This window comes from Rattus norvegicus, chromosome 3, assembly GCF_036323735.1.
Source record: "Rattus norvegicus strain BN/NHsdMcwi chromosome 3, GRCr8, whole genome shotgun sequence".
Classification (NCBI taxonomy): Eukaryota; Metazoa; Chordata; class Mammalia; order Rodentia; family Muridae; genus Rattus; species Rattus norvegicus.
Window position 1 is genome coordinate 189,173,509 of NC_086021.1, and position 19,043 is coordinate 189,192,551.

Genomic DNA, 19,043 nt, shown 5'->3' on the forward strand with positions numbered 1-19,043 from the left:
TGGAGTAGATCAGTGGAGGCGACCGGAGTGGATCAGTGAAGGCGGATGGGCCGCCAGGGCGAGCGGCTCCGATGGGTTGAGGTAAAGACCGGAGCGCAGCAGGGTAGTTCTCCCCGCTCCTCTAGTTCCACCCTCTCCCTGGCATTCGGTTGGCACGTGGGGCCGAGTTCCCGCGGAGGAAGCTACGGAACTACCTTTTCCAGGGGCCCGCAGGCCGCGGGCCGCGCAGTCGTCTGGGAGTTGTGGTCCCGGGGGCGGAGACTCTTTTTTTTTTTTTTTTTTTAATTGTATTGCACGCGGCCGCCAGGCGGAGGTTTGGACCGCGGATCTAGGCGGCGGCGGCCGAGGTCCGGCCGGGCGGCGCAACCGGCGCAATCCGCCGCCACCGAGGTAGTGATGGGCAAGGAGGAGGAGATTGCTCGTATCGCCCGGAGGCTGGACAAAATGGTGACCAGGAAGAACGCGGTGAGGGGCGCGGGCCGCCAGGACCCTGGGGCCCCGCTCCGTGGACACCGTCTGAATGAAACCTAGCCCAGGCAGTCGAGACCCCTTGCCCAGGCCCGCCCTCCACCCTGCCGCTTCGCTATGGACGCCACGCTGACCGAGAGCCGCCCTCTGTTCGTCGCCCGGCGGTGGCCGCGGGCGTTCTTGGCCCAGCCGTTGTCTCCCCTGTCTGCCCCCACCCTTCAGAACCAGGTTTCTCTAATAAATTTTTCCCCTGCTTAGTCAGGCCTCAGGCAACAGCAAGTCGGTTTGGGCAGACAGTAGAGATTCCGAGTCGAGCCTGTGGCGTTGAGACCTGAGGAGATGATGGCCCCTCGCCTGGTCCCTAGCCAGTGTGGGTTCGGCAGTCCAACCTCCGACCCGCGTAGTTTTGGGAGCATCCTTAGGGGATGATGGCACCTGCATCTTGCCTTCCGTGGGTGGGAAGGGACGAGGAGGTGGCCTTAAAACCGAGTATGACTCCAGAGCATCCGCGGCACCGCTCCTAGGGCAGCCCAGATAGTGGCTGAGTCATGAGTCTTTTCCTCAGGACTGCTTGAAGTAGAGGGCTGCGGGATAGCTTTGGGGGATGAGCAGGTTTGCTCTGAGGGTTGCAGGGTGGGGGTCTAAAGCAGGAAGCAGGTTAAGTTCCCATATATGCCTTTACACTGGAAACAGAAGCCGCCTGGTACTGCTGGTGCTTCTTTCCGGTAAGGGCGTTAAAACACAAATGACAAACTTGGAACCGAGGGTGGCAGAGATGGGGTTGGGATCCATAGGGAGACACAATAAGGATGGAAGGCCACAGATAGGACTAAACAGTTGAGAAGGGAACCTGCAGAGGTCCCAGTAACCTGAGAGGTTCCTTGGAACAGCTGGTGGTTTGTTTGGGCTTTTCTTGTGGGAATGCAGGGCTGTTGTGGATCAGTGCCCCTGGCTCTAAGGATCAGGTCTTCTTAGGAAAGTCAGCCACTTGAGGGCTGATTGCTGTACAGCCCGCCTTAGGGCCAAGATACAAGGCTGCAGGCTGAGCAGGTAATTCTCACAGATTGAAGGGTTAGCCCAGCCCCTACCACTGCCTCTAGTAAGGATGGTTTGAATGGCTGGGTGGGCTCTCCTTGCTTTTTTTTTTTTTTGTGGCTTGTAAGACAAATGAGCTCATAGTGGCAACTTGGAGGACAGCAAACACAATAGTGTTGGGTGTTAGAAGAGTCTGTCTCAGTTGTAGGAGTAAAAACTTGAAGTGGTAGAAGAGCAGCTTTAAACAGAGTTGGAGGGTTTAAGGTAGGACAAGAAGAGCCTGCCTACCCTTGAGGTTTGAAGAATGGAGCTTGGGCAGAGGAAGAAAATCAGGGTTGTCTGTTACAAACCTAGGAGGAAGGTGGTGGTTAGTTTGAGAAAGAGATAAGAAGTGGGACTATGGGATTTGTAGGTGTTAGCTTTTAAAAGAAAACTAGCATCCTTTCCTTTGTATATTTTAATTTAATTAATTTTACATTTGTTAGCGTGGTGTGTGTGTAAATATGAGGACGACCCCTGGAAGCTGGTTATCTCCTTCCACTATTTGGGAGCTGGAGATTGAACTTAGGTTGTACAACTTGTTGGCAAGCGCCTTTATCTGCTGAGCCATCTCACCTGCCCTCTTTTTTGATACTGGGTATTGAACCCAGGGCCTTAACTTGCCAAGTAAGTGCTTTACCACAGCTGTGTCTAGATGGCCCTCTCTTTACTTTGTTTTAAGACAAGGTCTCATTAGGATTCCCATGCTAATCTTGAGTTCACTCTGAGACTCAGATAAGCTTTGAACTTTTGATCCTCTTGCCCCAGCCTCCTAAGTATCTAAGATGATAAGGCCTGTGTCACCAGGTTTGGTAGTTTTCAATTAGCAATAATTGTGCCTCTGATAAACCTCATTGGCTATGGTGCTGTAACTTTGCAAATCTGGCTAGAGCAGAGATTCCTGAGAGTTTAGGTAGAGAGTTTTAGGTAGGGACAGGAAGAACCTGCCCACTCTGGAGGTGCAGCCTATCTGCAGATGCTGAAGAAAAGCCAGGGCAGAGGTTTGTCTGTTACAGTGCCCGGGAATAGTGCCACACTGATGGCTAGGCACTTTGAGGAGAGCCTGCTCTGCCACCATGGCATAGGTGGACTAAGGTTAAGGAACCTGAGTGTCCTTCCATGTCGAGCAGGAACTGGGGCTTTTCTTTTTCTCTAGTAGCTTGTTCAGTGTCCTCCTGTGGTTACCATGATGTCTGGAGATCAGCATAGATGCAGGGTGAGAAACCACCTGATGTTTGAGGACAGCATGGTCGGGCTGTTTGTCTCTATCCTTGCCCTATGGCAAGATCAGTAAAAAGCCCCTGCTGTGATGTTGGAACAAGTATGCAATGCTCTGGGAATCTCAGTTGTCCCACATGTGATCAGAACGAGGTGGGGTTGTCCACTAAGCCTCCCAACTAGTGTTCTCTGTGTAGTCCTGACCATCCTGGAACTCACTCTGTAGGCTAGGCTGGCCTTGAACTCAGAGATTCACCAGCCTCTGCGTCCTGAATGCTGGGATTAAAGACATGTACCACCATTACCCAGCATCCACTAAGGTTTAAAGTCCTTTATGGATGTCCATTTTCCTTCTAGGAGGGAGCCATGGATTTGCTGCGGGAGCTGAAGAATATGCCTATTACATTGCACTTGCTCCAGGTAAGTGTTTCTGTCCTGATTTAGGATGGTTCCGGAGACAGCAATTCCAGGGGCATCCAGCAGGGCTCCCTATGGCTTAAGTACCACCTGGCATAACTGCCACAAACAACTCTTCTAAGGAGAGGATTTCTGATTCTCTCTGGTGATCAGGGAGGTGGGAGGTAGGTACCCTGGGTTCCAAAAAGCCATTGGGAGAGATGTTTTCTGTCCCTGCCCATTCCCCAGCTGTTGACTGTGGGAGCCAAGAGTCCTTGATGAGGATTTGCCTCTGGAACAGGCCCCTACCACCTCTGACTCAGGCCACTTGCCTTGCAGTCCACCCGTGTTGGGATGTCTGTCAACGCTCTGCGGAAGCAGAGTTCAGACGAGGAGCTCATTGCACTTGCCAAGTCCCTCATCAAGTCCTGGAAGAAGCTCTTGGGTGAGTCTCAGAATGTAAAGGGCAGCTCTTGCTGGTCAGCACAGCATAGAGTGCTGGCTCTGCTGTCCTGATTGAAGCTATATGTAGTGGGATAGGACAGACATAGATCAGAAAGTACCCATCCCTGGCCTGGAAGTGGATGGAGATGATGGAAGGCATCTGTTGTGATGGGGAGGTGACGGCCTGCGAGGCAGGATCATTGAGACAAGGGAACATGCTGAAGAGGAGGTTTTCAAGCTGCAGGAGGCCAACAGAAAAGGAGGTCCAGGTCAGGATGCTCCAGCTGAAGGAAGAGGAGGTGGGACTTTACGAGAGGTGAACTAGGCAGACAACAACTGATTCTGGGGACAGCGGACAGCTAGGCTGCAGAGATTGTCCTTTTGATTAGGAGGGTAGCCTTCCTTGGTTCTGTCTACTTCTGTGAGACAACCCAGGGCCTACCCCTCTTTACAGTCACATGCCCTGGTCCCTAGTTTAGGCTTTGGGCAAGGTCCTGCCTATGTTTTCACAAGGAACCTTGTGTGAGGCATATGCTTGTTTTTTTTGGCTGGGCTGGGCCTTGATGAGTTGCACAACAGCTTGCTTGGGGAGGCTGGGTCCTAAAGGGGCTGGTGGACTGGCTGGGGACCAGTAGGAAGGTCTGGTAGCCTCCTGGCATCTTGCCTGTCAAATAGCTTTAAGCAGAAAGGATAATGGCGAGACTGAGGCTGGCCCCTCACCTGGCTGCCTGACCAGTCTGCACCATCTGTTTTCTGATAATGGCAGATGTTTCTGATGGCAAATCCAGGGATCAAGGGAGGGGCACACCTTTGCCTACATCGTCCTCAAAGGATGCCTCAGGGACTACGGATCTCAGGTAGCATATCTGAAGGCAGGTACATACATTTATGCCTCTTGACTCAGTTTCCTCAGTGGGAAAGGAGGCTGGTGTCCATTTGCCTGGTTACTGCCCTGAGGGACGTTTCCTCTCCAGGGTGAGATTTACAAGGTTTGTTAGCCTCATGCTGGATACTGTTGCACTGCTCAGTTCCCTTCCTGCCCATCTGAGATGTCTGGCTGTGTCTGCCTGTCACTGGCATCATGGAGAGCTTCATCAAGGAGCTCCTATCCAACAGAGCTGGCCCAACCCCAGGCCCCCTTGCCTACTCCTCAAAACCTACCTTTTTGCTACTCATCAGGACTGGTGTTATGGGTCCCTTCATGCAAATGCCATCCGGAGCTAGAGGCGAGCTGGCTCCCCCGCCAAGCCCCTGGAGTTGAGGACTGAACCCAGGGCCAAGCGCTCTACCACTGAGCTAAATCCCCAACCCCTAGCTCAGCTCTTATCTCCACATTCATGTGGCAACACCATTGCTTTAAAGGTGGTTCGGGCAGCCCTGTTACCATGGAGACTAGGAGCACTAGTAGTAACAGACTATAGATGAGAGGCTACTTTGACCAGAGGCTGGGCAGAGGCCATGACAGGCTAAGCTCTGGACTCCAGTGTAGCATTCCTGATATGATGTTAATCCTGAGCTCAGTAAGTAGTACAGTTGATTTTGGTTCAGAAAACCACCTGAAACTGCTGCTTTCCAGAGGTGGTGTGAGGAAAGGGCCTGGTGGGCCCAGCAGACCTGAGGAAATCCTTGCCCAATTCAATGTTGGGTGGGGTCACCTGTGACATTAAGACTCAACTTTGGGTGACCTCCCACCTCATCTTTACTCCAGGCAACTAGAAGTATCTGCCTGGTTCTGCCATTAGCAGAGAAGTATTCACAGCATGGCCCATGTCTTGGGCCTCCTGGGAAGCACTCAGGAGGTAGCAAGAATATCTCATCCCATTTTGACCATGGAGTGTTGCTCAGACATTGACTGTGAGGGGCTGGCATCCACTTAGGGAGTGACTGTGGGCCTTCTGGCCAATATTGACCTGATGAGGAGGACATAACACGCAGGAATTCTAGGATGAACTAAAGAGATTAAGTAATTGGAGGTCTGTCAGGATAGCGCAAATGGACTTTGGAGATCAGCATGGCATCCATGTTTGCTTTCCTGGGGATCACCTGTGGCCTAGGGAAGGTCAGGGGACCTCCCCGAGGTATCATCAGCTACTGGAGATGTGCAACGGAGCTCAACTGGTTCAGACTGAGCCCAGCAGGCTTTGTCTCTCTAGCTGCAAGAAACCAGACCCACCTAGGACCTCATCCACTCCGAGGATCACCACATTTCCCCAAGTGCCCATCACCTGTGATGCTGTGCGAAACAAATGTCGTGAGATGCTGACTTTGGCCCTGCAAACTGACCGTGAGTACTACAAGGTCTGGATTTCGACTCTGTAGGTGGCCTGGGCCTCTGTCTGCTTCAGAGCTTGCTGCTGGAGAGACAGCTCTTCTCTTTAGCTCGCTGTGACCTAGCAGAGAGGCTAAGGTTTTTGAGGTCACCATAACATCTGTATGGTGGGAAATGTCTCCCTGGAATGCAAGTGTCCCGTTTAGCTTCTAGGGCTCTGTGCAAGCAGAGGGGTGGCAGTTGGAAAAAGATGGTGGGGGAAACAAGCGAGGCTCCCTCTTACAGACGACCACGTGGCTGTTGGTGTGAGCTGTGAGCATCTGTCATCTCAGATCGAGGAGTATATCCTTTGTGTAGGGTAAATGGTTAAGGGCTTCTGAGAGAGTCTATCGTCCACTGAGTTGTGCTTCTCTGGTAGCTATTGGACACAACTGGTAGGCTACCCAGTGCCCTTTCTGGGTGGTCCCTTGACCTTTTCTGGGCCATAAATGGGTAAGGGGCTATGACTACTTAGTAGATTTATCTGGGTCTCAAATAGGAGTGGGCCTAGAGAAGGCAGAACACTATAGACCCTTGGGTCCCCCACAGGTCTTGAGTGGGTAGACTCCTCTCCATGAGCCTGGGAAGAACATTTCCCATATGACTACCAGGAGGGGGAGGAGCTCAGAAACCTCAGATGGGTCCTTAAATACCTGCACGCATCTTCCTGGATGTGGGAAACACTGACATGAAGTACAAGAACCGTGTTCGGAGCCGAATCTCTAACCTGAAAGATGCCAAGAACCCTGGCCTACGCCGGAATGTGTTGTGTGGTGCCATTACACCCCAGCAGATAGCTGTGATGACATCAGAGGTAAGCTCTCCTGGAAGGGCTGGGGCCGGCTGTCTCTACAGAGCTGTGGGCTGCATACGTCACCTTTTTTATCAGGAGATGGCCAGTGACGAGCTGAAGGAGATCCGCAAGGCTATGACCAAGGAGGCCATCCGAGAGCACCAGATGGCCCGTACAGGTGGCACACAGACCGACCTGTTCACCTGCAACAAGTGCAGGAAGAAGAACTGCACCTACACGCAGGTCGGGGCCTACACCATCCTCCATCCTCCTGTCTAGGGGCCGCAGGGTGCACTCCTCCTCCTCTTGGGTATCACCTGTGTCCCTGCTTTTGGCCTGAGGCTCTATGCCAGGGCTCGGTGGCTTGCCCATGCCTATCACGGAGGGATGGGATAGGAGTAGAACATGCTGTTTGTCAGTAGCTGTGGGACCTTGAGGTCCTACTATGGAGGTGGAAGCTGAGGTACTCTAGGAAGGCTATGTGGTTTCCATGGGACATTGGGAGCTTGGGAAGAGGGGACTAAACTAAGATGGTCTCTCTGGTAGAAGCTCTAGGGCTTATGGGAACTTCCATCATCTGCAATAGGCTGCAGAGGGCTGGACCTGAGGGGCAGAGCAGCTCAGTCCCCACAGCTCAGGCCCTGTGGGATGTTTGCTGTTGAGTCCCCAAGGCATCTCTGATCCTTTTACTTTCTAGACCCTCCTGTTGGGAATCCTGCACTTAACCAATATTCTAGACTCAACTGAGCACAGTTGTTCAGGGCCACAAAGGCCTGTCATGACAACCTACCTCCTCCAGAGGTCTAGTTCTAGAAGGTTGGGGTAGTTCACTGGGAAGTTTCAAATCATCAATAGAGATCAGCGGGTATAAGACCAGTACTGCCCAGATCCGGGCAGCAAAACCAGGGATTCAGCCACCCACCCTACAGGTGCAGACCCGTAGCTCTGATGAGCCCATGACCACCTATGTTGTCTGCAATGAGTGTGGGAATCGATGGAAGGTAGGTGTTTGCCTCCAGTCCTGTCTCAATGCATATTGGGCCTGAAGTAGGAACTGCGGGGGTGGGGTGGGAGGTGAGATGGGGTGGGAGTGGGGGTGGGGAGGAGGCAGGCTGGGAGTCTCCTCCTGGCTAGGAGTCCTGGGGACTCCTAGCTGCCTGGGAGTCTGGGATGGAGCCTAACCCACTTCTACCCAGGGGGTCATGTGGGGCCTTGGCTAGACATTTTCCTGCCTTCCTGCAGTTCTGCTGAGTCCTTGTACTGATGTAGCCCTGGCCATGGCTAACCCTGAACCTCCTGCAACGCTCTTGGTGGACACAGCTTCTCTGGAGATACCCTGCAGGTGGCATGCCCCGTTCCAGCCTGCCTGGTGTGCACCTGCCTGCCCTTTGCCCCTCATCATTAAATGTTTCTTTTTTGCCTTCCTCTGGCCTTGCTCCTAATGGGCTAAACACAGGCTTCAGCTGGGTCCTATCCGTCCACCGCTGTAGATCTTTCCTCTCTGGGCTCCGACAACACTTGAGCTAAGCTGTGGTAGGGCAACACTATAGACAAGAGCTTGTCTAATGTTGGAGACATTCCTTGTTTGTATGATTCTAGGATATTGCTAATGCTTGTATGTGCACCACCATGCTGGCTGTGTGGGCTGGTGCAGGAACTTGCCCAGTGCTCACCCGTTCTCACTAGGTATGGCAGCCTGAGGACCTGGTATCCTTTCAGGATGTTTTACTTTGTCCTTCACTCCCCTTACCCATGGTGGAGGATGGTCTCTGAGCTGAAGTTAATTCTAGCTTCAAACTGCTGAAACTTCCAGCAACTTGGAAGAACAAAGTAGCGAGTGTGTTGCTTTATTGGACCGGTAAGATTAAGATGCTGTGCCTAGCTTCTTTGGAAAGACCATACCATCCGCTTTGTCCCCACCAGCCTCTGGAAAGGCATTTCATCAAGTACACAAGGGTTTTAGGTTTTACATCATCTCCAGTTGCATCTCAAGCCTTTGTTGGGTGCTGACCACTGTAGAGTTGAGGCCAGTTTCTAGAGCCAGACCCTGGACAGGGCCCACAATAGTCACCTACTAAGGCCAATGCTATGGGACAGCACACAAGGTAGAATCTGGATAGATAGTCCTTTTCTCCAACCTCCTCCTCCTCCAACTGTGGGATAAACAGAGGCTTCTGTTTTTAAAATACACAGAATACTATATCATGTTTTTGGCATGTAGAGGAATACACACAAATGTGAAAGGTCTCTTTTTTTCTTTTGATAAAACATACAGTATGGACAACTTTAAAGTTAATATATAAAATATAAATGGGCTCTTCATTTGAGTCTGACTCTGAGGTTCTATATCTGCTTCTGAGGAATTAACGTTCTCCTGCTACAAACTTGTTGCTATACAGGATGTTCTCCATGAGAACATCTCCTGGGCACACGACTGGAGGGTGGTGGTCTGAGGCACCATGTAGGAGAACCCCCAGTAGGAGCAGGCTAGGACAGAGCAGAACATGGCATTGCAGTCTATTTCAGCCAAGTGGAGCAGGGCCACCCCTAGGCTGCCCATGGGAGAACATCTGTGTGACAAATGACCTAGGCCTCAGAGGACTGTGGGGCCCCCTGGAGTAACAGAGAGCGGTAGGTGGGGGAGGTGAGGAAGCGAGGGTAGGAGTCCCGGTGCATGAGGGTGTAGATCTGCAGCTGTGCGTCGTCGAATGTGTGTGGTGATGGTTCTTGCATCTTCCTATTGATGCCTTCTCGAACACGGGAGTCCAGGCTGACCTGTGTGGCAGGCACCAAGGTCAGGGGGAGGGGCAGTGCCTTCCCAGGTCACCCCCACTCATCCCTGCATCTGGCCCACCTCCTTGGGGGACAGGATGGACACGTAGTCCTCATAGATAAGTCGCGCCTTCTCATCCACCACATGTCGGTCAGCCTCTGTTTTCAACTCCTCACAAGCCAGCCAGAAGAGCATGTTCTCCTCACTGTATTCTGTGCGCAGGAATGCCCGGAATACACTGCGGCCCGTGGGGCTATGCATCAACTTGTCAAAGGACTGTGCCCAGCTCTGTACTTCCTCAGGGCTTGGTGGAGTGCTGCAGACATTAGGGCCAGACCATGTCAGGCCTGAGACATGCACACAAGTACACATACATGCATGCCTACACAATGGTGGCTATACTCACCAGACTTCACAGCTGGGGAGGGGTTGCAGCTTGCTTTCCCGGGAAACCTGCCAAGCTCGTTGCCGTTCTTGGTTCCTAGTGGCAAAGTAAAGTGGCAGTGCCCTTTGCAGTTGAGTTCTCCACACACCACTGTGACTATGTATGCTTTGGTATGTGGGTACCTAGCACCAGTAAATCTGTTACCAGGAAGGAAGGAAGCTCCTACAGTGAGCCTTCTTCACATCCTCTTGTCCCGTCCCCCACCCCCACTGAAGTGGCTTATGCAGATTGCTGTTCTGGTTACCACTGTGCTCTCTATACTGGTCAGCAGTTGGACTCTTAAGGTTCCTGGTACCCCTTCCTCTCTTTGGGTAGATAGAACCATACTTCTCAGCCTAGTTCCAGCTCATTCCTGAGGCCACTGAAAAATCCACACTGCGGACATAGTAATATGACTCATTGGCTGATGTAGGCTAAGAGCCTCTCTAGTGTGACTATACCTGTCTGGTCCTGGATCCTGAACCCTGCTTCTAAGGGAAGCTTCTTCCTGTCAGTCTTTGTTCAGCAGGCACAATGTACATCTCATTCCCAAGTTATGGAGAGAATGCAGTTCCCACTAGGCCTGGCTTCTCAGCAACAACATGGCTCAAGCTTCCAATGAGCCCTGCCTATTCACATTTTATTCCTTGTATCTTGCCTATACACAGTTCTGGGTGGTTTGCTGTTCAACAGATCCCACTTTGAGTCCCTCAGTCTTTGTAGGGCCAGATTGCTGTTAAGGTAGAAAATTTCTACCATCTTCTATATTCCTGCCATCAGACATCCCCAAACCTCAAATACCTTTCTGCCTAGGGCCAGCTGTTCCTTATCTAAATGTGTCCCTACTGCACACAGTCTAGGATCTGGGCAGCTCTCAGTGGTATACACAGGTATATGGTGAGTGCATGGACACCATATGACTGCCACTTGCTTGCTCTTGCAATATAATATTACCACCCCCGTCCCCAGCACACTAGGTGTAAAAAGGGCTGGAGAGATTGCTCAGTATTTAAGAGCATTTGCTGATCTTCCATAGGTCCTTGGTTTGATTCTCAGGACTCACATATTCGCTCTCAACTGTTTGTAGTTTCAGTTCCAACACCTCCGTCTGGCTCTTCAGGCACCAGGTATATTTGCAGCACACAGACATATTCAGGCAAATACAACATTTAAGAGCCATAGAAAGACCCCTAGGATCTGGGTATTCCCACCAGCCAACAAGGTCTAGCAGTCTGTGGGCAGGGTGATATTGTGGCAGGGGCTCAATGGTTTCTTGGAAGCCTTTGGTGGGTCTAAGGACCAGGACCAGGAATAAGCCCTAAATGACAACCCCATCACAGCTTCACATGCTTCTGTCCTTCTATATGAGCTGCTCCCAGGACTACATACCCCTGTTCTGTGTTTCATGAACCATGTACTCCCAGGCCTACATACTCTGGTTTTGCTCCCCATGAGCCATGTACCCCTTCCCAAATGCCCTGAGGTCTTCCCAGGGCAAGCTGTACCTCCAAGGTCCACATACCAGGAACAGCTACAGCAGCAGCACCAGCACAAGCAGCAGGGATTTCGACTGGGAGGTCCTGAGGGGGCTGCATCATGGCTGGACATCGAGGGAGGCCTGTCTGCCTCTTCTGGCCCTGTGTGCTGAGGAAGAGGGGGCTGCCTCAACCTCCGCTCTAGAATTCACTGGACCTTCTGTCTCTGCCCATCTGCCTATGTCCCCAAGGTTATATCTTGAACCCCAGGTGTCCAGGGACCCAATAAGAGGCGAGGAGTGCCTACCTGTTTCTCAGCCTCATGTGGGGTGGGCATGGGTGAGTGGAGGGGGTTGCCCAGATTCTGTGGTGCCAGCTCTGGACTCTCAGTGCAGCATAGGAGCCTGGCAGATCTGAGAAGAAGGTTGGAATTCTGACTGAGAGCCTGTGATGCTGGCCCACCAACCTTGTAACCTGTGCACCCACCTCAGGGCTTGGTCAGAGTTCTGCCCCAGCCTTTTACCCTAAGCCTGATTACTTATACCATGTGGAGATTCCTGAGTCAGTGACAGGCTACTGCAGCTGGGCTTTCCACAGACACCCCTATCTATCTGTTCAGTCCCTGAGAAGCCGGAAACTTGGGTTCCTCTTTCTTGATTTCCGGCTCCTAGCCCCTCCCAAGGGGACTGGAGCTACAAGTTGGTATGTAGGGTGTCAGATATTGACTACTCCCTTCCTCCACTCCCTTCCTCTAGGGAGATGGGTAGAGATGCTACCCAGATGACTGTAAGGTGCTAGGCTTGAAGCATTGAGTACCTGACTGGGACTCAGAACAAGACTTCTGGAAGTGTGAGGAATGGGCTACGCACTGATGAGAGGTGTTTACTCAGGAACAAGGTTCTTTGGTTTTCAGCTGCCTCAGATAATCCCACTTTTACCCTGGTTTCCATCTATCTCCCTAGGATACAGAAGCTAGTGTGGCAATGTAGGAGGATAAACTGCTTAGCAAGAACCTTGGGCTCTTCGGTGGATTTTCTTATGGTTTATCAGTTTTGATGTTGGACCATACCTTCACAGGGGGTTCTAGGAATCCCTTAGGCCACCGAAAGCTGACTTCAAATTCCAGTGTCCCCAAACAGAAGCATCTAATCAGCACCTTGGTGGAGCTTTGAGTGCCTCCTCTCTCCCCAGCCTGTGCCCGCTGCTTCTGTCCAGGTGGAGGCCACTCAGGCTTTAAGCCCTCTCCCTGCTTCCTCTCATCTGTCTGGGGCTCACATTTTCTTAATGAAATTTACCCTCCTGTGGTCCTTCATCCAGCAGAGGCCTTTTAATCCTGTTTCTGTCTGATCACTATATTCTGGGCAGCTTCACCACCTGACACTTTCTGAGATGGTGGGTTCCCAAGTCTCCAAGCAAGTAAATCAGGACACAGCAAGTAGGGAAAAGGGGTGTAGTAGCCTGAGGTCTCCATGCTTTCCAAAACCATCATTCTGTCACCCTGCAGACCATCCCTCATAGGGTTCATCTCCAATCAGCTGACTGGACATGGGGCCTGGATGCTGGGGTCCAGTGGGTGCACTGGTACAGGCTCTGGTCCTAGCTCCTTGCACCCATCAAAGGTCAGCTGGGACCACCCACGTCCTTCAGGGTGCTCTTCACTACTGCTTCATTTCTGGGCAAGGAAAGCCTAGAGTCTGAATCAGGGTTGTCCAGTCCCACATCCAGCTATTGAAGGGCTCCTTTCCTCCCCAAGCCTCCCAGGCATTGGCCTCCCAAGTCTATGCTAAGAGGCCAGATTCAGTAAATTTGCTCTCTGGGGACAGAAGCTCCCTGGTGAATGACTGTCGGTGTTGCTCCACAGAAGCAAAAAGAATGTCCAAGCCCACCCAGACCAAAAAAAAAAAAAAAAAAAAAAAAGATAAATTCCAGAAAAAAAAGTCATAACCTTTGGCGGGGGCGCTGACAGGGGGTCCGTTCTCATTTCCGTTCAACACTGTCATTGTCCTACCTATACCTCCATGGCAGGCCAGGCCTCTCACCATGGCTAACCTGTGGAATGGTAGGCCCCCACCCAGTTCCTGCTTTTTTGCCGATGGGGTCGTCTGGAGGGTTGGTCACTTCGCAGTCCCTCTTGCAGTCTCTGACGCCCCCACCCCTCTCTTAAGGAATTCACCATGGCGCCCAACTCACCAGCGACCGAAAGGCAGATGGGGGCGGGAGGGCCAGGTTCGGTTTGGGCCCCACCCTGGCTGCCGAAGGGGCGTGCTCTAAAGCAGCGAGGATTTAAGTCAGACAGCAAGACGCACTCCCGGGCACTCGCGAGGTAGAAAGGCTCACGGAGTTCCGCTCCGATGGGGCCGGGGATGCGGCATTCACCCCTAAGGCTCGCCAGGCCAACTGACTAGCGGACCCAACTCGAAGGGTGGTTAAGGTGGCAGATCGGGTGTCTCGTCTGGCCCCTCCCCACCAGGCTAGCGGGCAGGAGACACGGAAACCTGGGTTCTTCCGGCCCCCACCTTTGAGCAATCACTTCTCAACGCTCTGAGCTGGAGAAAAGGGGAACCTTGCTGCGGCTCTCCCTCCCCCACGCGCAAGGGGTGGGCTCCGGTCCTACTGCGACCCAGGTCCACGTGGACCGGTCACTGAAGTCCGGGAACAGAGCCGGCATCTATATCGCCGGGGCCCGTCCACGGTCCAGCGCTGCACTCACCGCCGCGTCCCCGAGTCACGCCACCCGCGCGCTCCGAAGTCCCGCTGGTCGCCGGGGAGGGGGCGCAGGCGCAGTGCGCAGGCGCCTCCGCGGTACTTCCCCAAAGAGAGGGGCCGGGACTTCCTCGAGCCCCAGCGCCTGCTCGCTCGCCCGCAGTGCCCCGCCCCGCGCCCGCTCCGGTGCCCCACCCGCGGCTGGCGTGTCGTACTGCGGTAGCGTGGCATGATGACCCTGAGGGGTGAGTCGTTCAGAGACAGTGGATTGAGCCGGCGCTCCGTTCTAGTTAGCTGAGTTTTCCCAGCAATTTTGTGGTAGTGCAATGTTGGGCACCAGAGCTGAGCCCTGTGTGCTACTTGGCTCGCCTGGGTTAGAAGAGGCCTTTGAGAAGGACTGGCCCGTGGTACTGCCCGGTCTGGCTGACTCTTCGCCTTTCTGAGTCTGGTCTGTAATGTAGCATTAACAGTCTGTCTGTCACTCAGCATTCAAATCCCCCCCCACCCCGCAACCCCCAAAAGGGAGGTTCAGGAACTGCAGCGTGTGGGCACCATGAAAGCAGGTTCTTCCATCAAATCACCCCGAATGTTTCTGGGACCTGGTTGAGTCCCTTCTGAACTCTCAAACTGCTCCAAGATAACCTTTACCACAAATAGCCTTGCTCTTTGGTCAACTCTTCAGATCCTTTGTCACTGGGTACAAAATTGAATTAGTTCATTATCCCAGCATGCTTTACACTTGGTCTGTAGAGTGTGGTCCGTTGGGCCATATGGTTCTTGTTCTTCTTAGCACTGGGCACACAGCCTGACCAGTTCAGGTGTTGGTGTCTTGCAAACAAAATGATGTTCAGTCACACAAGTTGTTTGTGTTCACATACTAAAATCATACATACTAAGTCAGAGAGGCTTCACATGAGCTCTTCAGGCAGCGGGGCAGAGGCAGAGTAACTGAAATGACTGCAGTGGACTAGAGTGGGAGACAGGCAACAATGGGATGGGGTGAGAGGTGAGGAGGCAGGATGTTGCCATGATGCTCAGGGGTCCAGGATGAAGAGAGAACAATGGGTGAGAGATTACCAGGCTCTGGAGGGAGGGGTGTGGGGCTTTATGAGTTAACCACAGAACCCTTTGGCTGCCAAGCTAATGGCTTCCAAAGGTAGAGGCTAAGAAGCCTATGTAAACAGGAACAGTTACTTTAGTTAAGTAATATTTCTGAGAGGTGGACATGGGTCAGAACATGGAGGCCCAATAGAAATGGATGAGTATCTGATGGAAGCCAAAAAAAGAAACTGATTTTGCAGTGTTTGGTGCGGGCATGACTGTGGGTAGAAGTCAGTACACTTTCCTCTTATTTCCTTCTACACACCTATCTCCTTGTTCTCTGCCACCTTACATCTGCCCTCCACACAATTAGCACCTTTCCCTAAGCACAGAAAATGCCTCCAAGTCAAGGAAGGAGACCAGGAGCACTGAGTAAGTGATGTCATTGGGATTGGAACTGGAACGCAATCTACTCTGCTTGAGAGCAGAGACCCCAGCTCCTCACAAGCCCCACCTGATTGTGCATGGGCCACAGACTTTGTGTTCCTGTAGGATTTTCTTCAGACAGAGGGATCCTATGACAACTTCCCTAGCTGCATCTGTAAACCCAGTTCCCTCACTGGTGCGCAGAGCAAGTGGCACTCTTAAGTTGGTCTGGCACGTGGTGTGGAGCTCTTGTGCCATTGGAGTGCTGGCCTTCTGATGTTTGCCTTTGTTCTCAGCCCTCTGTTCTGAAGTACTTATGTGGATTACTCACTGTTTTGGACACTGCGGAACCCCCAGGAAGAAATGCAGGGTCAGAAAGGTGATGGAACAATGGCACAACTTTACAAAGTAGATGGAAATTTTCACTTAGCGAATCTCTTAAGAGACAAAATTCTAGGGTCTAGAGCTTGGCCAGAGGAGCTCAGCATTGGCTGTCCTGTAGTGTAGTTGTTATTAGAGATCTACATCTGTGTGTGAGAGAGATCATCATTCCTGGATGAAGAGACTGTGTCCTTTTCCTTGTCCATACCCACGTCCAAACCTACCACTTCCCTGCCTCTGTCATCTTCCCCACTGTCAGAAATCTGCCCCCCTCCTGAGAGCTGCTGCTGTTTTGTGAATGCTGCAGTCTGGGCTTGGATCAAGGCCTAGAGCAGCAACAGGCCAGAGAGTAAGAAGGGTCATGTGCAGGGGGAGAAGACCAGCTGCGGAAACAGAACCCTGGGAACTAGCCATCAGCAAGTAAGATCCTTCTGGACCACAGTTTTGATCTCTTCTTCCTCCATTCTGTTCTCTATTTCATGCAGAACCAGTGGGAGCCCCCATGCAAGAGCAGGGAACTATCTTTCTCCCTGCAGCGTCCACCTCTGTGCAGCCTGATGGGGAAGGACTGGAAGGAGGACAAGGACAGGGAGCCAAGAGGCCACAGGTTCTGCAAAGAGCCAGTGCTGTGGAGAGGAGGAAAAAGAGCTGCCCAGAAACCAGGGACTTTTAAGAGTTCAGTGGTCAGAATGGGATGGGTGGCTTCCTTCCTGTGCTCCGTGTTTGGTGCATGACTGGGCCCAGGAGGCTGTTTCTGATGAAAGGGAGGCTATGGGTGACTTTTCTGTCCCACCATCCAGAGACCTTGGAGTGAACATCCCATTTACAACCTGTTGGTCCTCTGGGCACAACTGAACTCTCCAAAGGCCTGTTTTGGCTTTGCAGTCATTTCCCCGTCCCAGAACACCACCCTAGTCCTTAGATGGAATGACCCTAACTTTGGAGACAGCCCCGATTTCTGGGGGTGCTGGTGTCTAAGTAGGCTCATCCCTATCCTTTTCCACACTAGAAGCCTCCCACATCCATGGTCCTGAAGGGCACCAGTTGCAGGCTGTTGGGAGATAGGAGTGTCCACCCGCCATCTCCTTACTTCTTTGGCTGTGGCCGTAGGAGAGGCAGCATCCATGTGGGGGTCCAGGAGAAAAAGAGGGGAAAGACCTGAGAACCCTCAGAAGAGAACTTTATATAAGAGTGGAGAGCCGCTGTAACTTGGGGTCTTTGAACGCCAAGGTCGCGGTCATCGGTCATCGCGGGAAGATGTTGCCATCTACCTCCTCTTCCAGGATTGTCTCAACACGTCTCCGCTGCAGAGAGAGGGGCTGGGGCTAGTGTGTGGCGAGGCACGGGACCCTCCCACCAGTCTTGGGGCCTCCCCGCACCTCTTGTCGGTCCAAAGGATCAGGGATCTTCGTGGGCTTCAGTTGGGGTGGTAGGAACAGTTCCAGTCGGATGGCGGCGCGCGCGCATCTTTGCTTCTGGATCAGGAGAGAGATTTCTTCTGCCTGGGAACCAAGTTTACTAAGCAACCCTGCGAGCGAGCGAGAGCCCTAGAAAAATACCCTCCCTCCCCCTGCAGGGTGAGCCCTCTTTAGAAGACGCGTACTGGGTCCTCTCCCTTCTACCTACCCGCATTCGGGTGTAGCGCAACCGCAGGGCACGGATTCGGCCCCGGGCTTCCGCGGCCTTAAGGATGCCCAGAAGCCGATTTTGACGCTCAGATGGTAGCTCTAATGCCTGTGTCCAGATGCGAGGGTCGGGCATGCAGTAAGATAACTCCACCGACTCGCGTGGAAACATGGAGCCTACTTCAACCATGTCAAGTAGGTCACTGAAGAGCAGGTGGCGTCGGCGTACTGTGGAGGACATGGCTGCCAGCTTCTCCTGAGTCAGTGCCCAGCCTGGCTTCGGAGGCTCTGTAGTCCATGGGCCCTTCTTACGCTTCTCACCAGCTCCAGCTACAGGTGCACTCTTTTTGGCCTGCTCTCGTGCGCCCTTTACTCCTGGGGTCGGCATGCTCCAGTCTGTGGAAGAAAAGGGGATGTCCAGCCACTTAGGGGAACACTGGCTCCAGTTCTGTTTCTATGGGACTTCCTGTAGCCACCTAACTCCTAAACTGGTAGCTGACCCTGTGTATATCTGCAGTAGGCCATGACTTTCTGATCCTCTCCAGTTTCAGTAGTATACTCAATTGTCCTACATGCCATTGTTGCTCCACAGCTCGCATCACTATGGTCATAAGCCATTCAGCGTCCCCTAACTCTGGACCATCAGAGGCTGGTTTGATCCTGTTCCCTGATCCCTAGTCTTTGGTTGGGGTAGGGGTAAGGACATGGCCCTTCATGATACCTTGGACAGGGGACCCCACCTTGTGTTTGAGTGTGTATGTGAATGGTGTTGTAGGTATATGTGTGTTTGGATCTGAGTGTACATATGTTCACAGGGAAGCTAAGCCTTTGTTCTTCTGGCCTATCTCCTTATGGCAAAGACGTGGGGAGCAGAACCCAGGGAAGAAGAGACAAAAGAGGAATGGCTCAGAAAGGGAAAGAAAACCAACCCTAGCAACCATTTTCATCCTAGCAGAAGCTCCTGACTTTCTGTGGGTGAGAAGTAGAGACACAGTTGAATGCTCTTCCCTCAATTTGTCTAACCCCTTGCCCACCTAACAGCTCAACATCTAGGCCTCCCCAACCCAGGTCCTCACAACCTCATACTTTCTTCCCTTTCAGTGGGAAGACTCACCTCGGTTTTCAATCTTTGGGTTTGTTGACCATGTTGCCTAGCAACCTGGAGCCCCGCCCGCTCCCCAGCACAATGGGGTACGCCCATAAGATGCAGAAATTAGAGTCGCATGTGTGTTGTGTGTGTGTGTGTTGTAACCTGCCTCAGGTCCTCTCCCACATTTCCTTCGAAGTGACCCTGTGTCTCAGATTCACTGTCCCAGTCTTGGAGGCTGGGTTCTGGCTGTAGAGGCTCTTTGGAGCTAGCTTTCTGGGCAGAGCTCCTACAAAATACCTTTGTGACTAAGGCCCACCTTAAGCCCTGTAGGAACTCAGTACCTCCTTTCATCGACTCTGGAGCAAGTTTGGGATCTCAGGGGTCTAGAGGTTTACCAAACCCTA

At 52.5% G+C, this 19,043-nt stretch overlaps 3 protein-coding genes across 13 annotated transcripts; 1 reads left to right on the top strand and 2 right to left on the bottom strand.

Moving 5' to 3' along the window:
- The first annotated feature begins 247 nt into the window (after positions 1 to 247).
- Positions 248 to 8,125, top strand: Tcea2 (transcription elongation factor A2). 4 transcript variants are annotated; one of them, XM_006235742.5, is made up of 10 exons: positions 248 to 465; positions 3,118 to 3,180; positions 3,496 to 3,601; positions 4,367 to 4,457; positions 5,739 to 5,884; positions 6,155 to 6,211; positions 6,568 to 6,722; positions 6,798 to 6,944; positions 7,631 to 7,702; positions 7,944 to 8,125. In XM_006235742.5, the coding sequence occupies exons 1-10, from the start codon at positions 397 to 399 to the stop codon at positions 7,950 to 7,952; spliced, it is 915 nt and encodes a 304-aa protein (XP_006235804.1). In that variant the 5' UTR covers positions 248 to 396; the 3' UTR covers positions 7,953 to 8,125. The 4 variants fall into 4 exon arrangements, with proteins under 4 accessions (XP_006235804.1, XP_006235802.1, XP_006235803.1 ...); XM_006235740.4 differs by having other exon boundaries at positions 259 to 696; XM_006235741.4 differs by having other exon boundaries at positions 265 to 696; positions 5,754 to 5,884.
- A 407-nt stretch (positions 8,126 to 8,532) lies between these two features.
- On the bottom strand, positions 8,533 to 16,986 carry Rgs19 (regulator of G-protein signaling 19). 6 transcript variants are annotated; one of them, XM_006235801.5, is made up of 6 exons: positions 14,084 to 14,520; positions 11,681 to 11,786; positions 11,421 to 11,542; positions 9,881 to 9,955; positions 9,556 to 9,790; positions 8,533 to 9,476 (listed from the first exon to the last, which is right to left on the bottom strand). In XM_006235801.5, the coding sequence occupies exons 1-6, from the start codon at positions 14,305 to 14,307 to the stop codon at positions 9,288 to 9,290; spliced, it is 951 nt and encodes a 316-aa protein (XP_006235863.3). In that variant the 5' UTR covers positions 14,308 to 14,520; the 3' UTR covers positions 8,533 to 9,287. The 6 variants fall into 6 exon arrangements, with proteins under 6 accessions (XP_006235863.3, XP_008760763.1, XP_008760762.1 ...); NM_021661.2 differs by lacking the exon at positions 14,084 to 14,520 and adding an exon at positions 13,564 to 13,779 and having other exon boundaries at positions 8,940 to 9,476; XM_008762541.4 differs by lacking the exon at positions 11,681 to 11,786 and having other exon boundaries at positions 14,084 to 14,229.
- Positions 16,987 to 17,087: 101 nt separating this feature from the next.
- Lkaaear1 (LKAAEAR motif containing 1) lies at positions 17,088 to 18,771 on the bottom strand. 3 transcript variants are annotated; one of them, XM_006235764.5, is made up of 4 exons: positions 18,664 to 18,771; positions 17,551 to 17,945; positions 17,304 to 17,426; positions 17,088 to 17,228 (listed from the first exon to the last, which is right to left on the bottom strand). In XM_006235764.5, the coding sequence occupies exons 2-4, from the start codon at positions 17,935 to 17,937 to the stop codon at positions 17,169 to 17,171; spliced, it is 570 nt and encodes a 189-aa protein (XP_006235826.1). In that variant the 5' UTR covers positions 17,938 to 17,945; positions 18,664 to 18,771; the 3' UTR covers positions 17,088 to 17,168. The 3 variants fall into 3 exon arrangements, with proteins under 3 accessions (XP_006235826.1, XP_038960632.1, NP_001100021.1); XM_039104704.2 differs by lacking the exon at positions 18,664 to 18,771 and adding an exon at positions 18,050 to 18,472 and having other exon boundaries at positions 17,304 to 17,399; NM_001106551.1 differs by lacking the exon at positions 18,664 to 18,771 and adding an exon at positions 18,050 to 18,090.
- Between the last annotated feature and the right edge of the window lie 272 nt (positions 18,772 to 19,043).

What these genes read in the sequence shown, in the direction of transcription:
- Tcea2 (XM_006235740.4), top strand. Translation starts at nt 586, where the DNA reads ATGGACGCCACGCTGACCGAGAGCCGCCCTCTGTTCGTCGCCCGGCGG. An exon ending in TTACATTGCACTTGCTCCAG is followed by an intron (nt 3,181 to 3,495) that starts GTAAGTGTTTCT and finishes CTTGCCTTGCAG; the next exon opens with TCCACCCGTGTTGGGATGTC. An exon ending in TAGCTGTGATGACATCAGAG is followed by an intron (nt 6,723 to 6,797) that starts GTAAGCTCTCCT and finishes CTTTTTTATCAG; the next exon opens with GAGATGGCCAGTGACGAGCT.
- Lkaaear1 (XM_039104704.2), bottom strand. Translation starts at nt 18,167, where the DNA reads ATGGCTTATGACCATAGTGATGCGAGCTGTGGAGCAACAATGGCATGT. An exon ending in CTACTGCAGATATACACAGG is followed by an intron (nt 17,946 to 18,049) that starts GTCAGCTACCAG and finishes TTTCTTCCACAG; the next exon opens with ACTGGAGCATGCCGACCCCA. An exon ending in TGCGCTACACCCGAATGCGG is followed by an intron (nt 17,400 to 17,550) that starts GTAGGTAGAAGG and finishes CTCCTGATCCAG; the next exon opens with AAGCAAAGATGCGCGCGCGC.
- Rgs19 (XM_006235801.5), bottom strand. Translation starts at nt 14,307, where the DNA reads ATGCCACGCTACCGCAGTACGACACGCCAGCCGCGGGTGGGGCACCGG. An exon ending in CACATGAGGCTGAGAAACAG is followed by an intron (nt 11,543 to 11,680) that starts GTAGGCACTCCT and finishes CCTCTTCCTCAG; the next exon opens with CACACAGGGCCAGAAGAGGC. An exon ending in CTCCCCAGCTGTGAAGTCTG is followed by an intron (nt 9,791 to 9,880) that starts GTGAGTATAGCC and finishes TAATGTCTGCAG; the next exon opens with CACTCCACCAAGCCCTGAGG.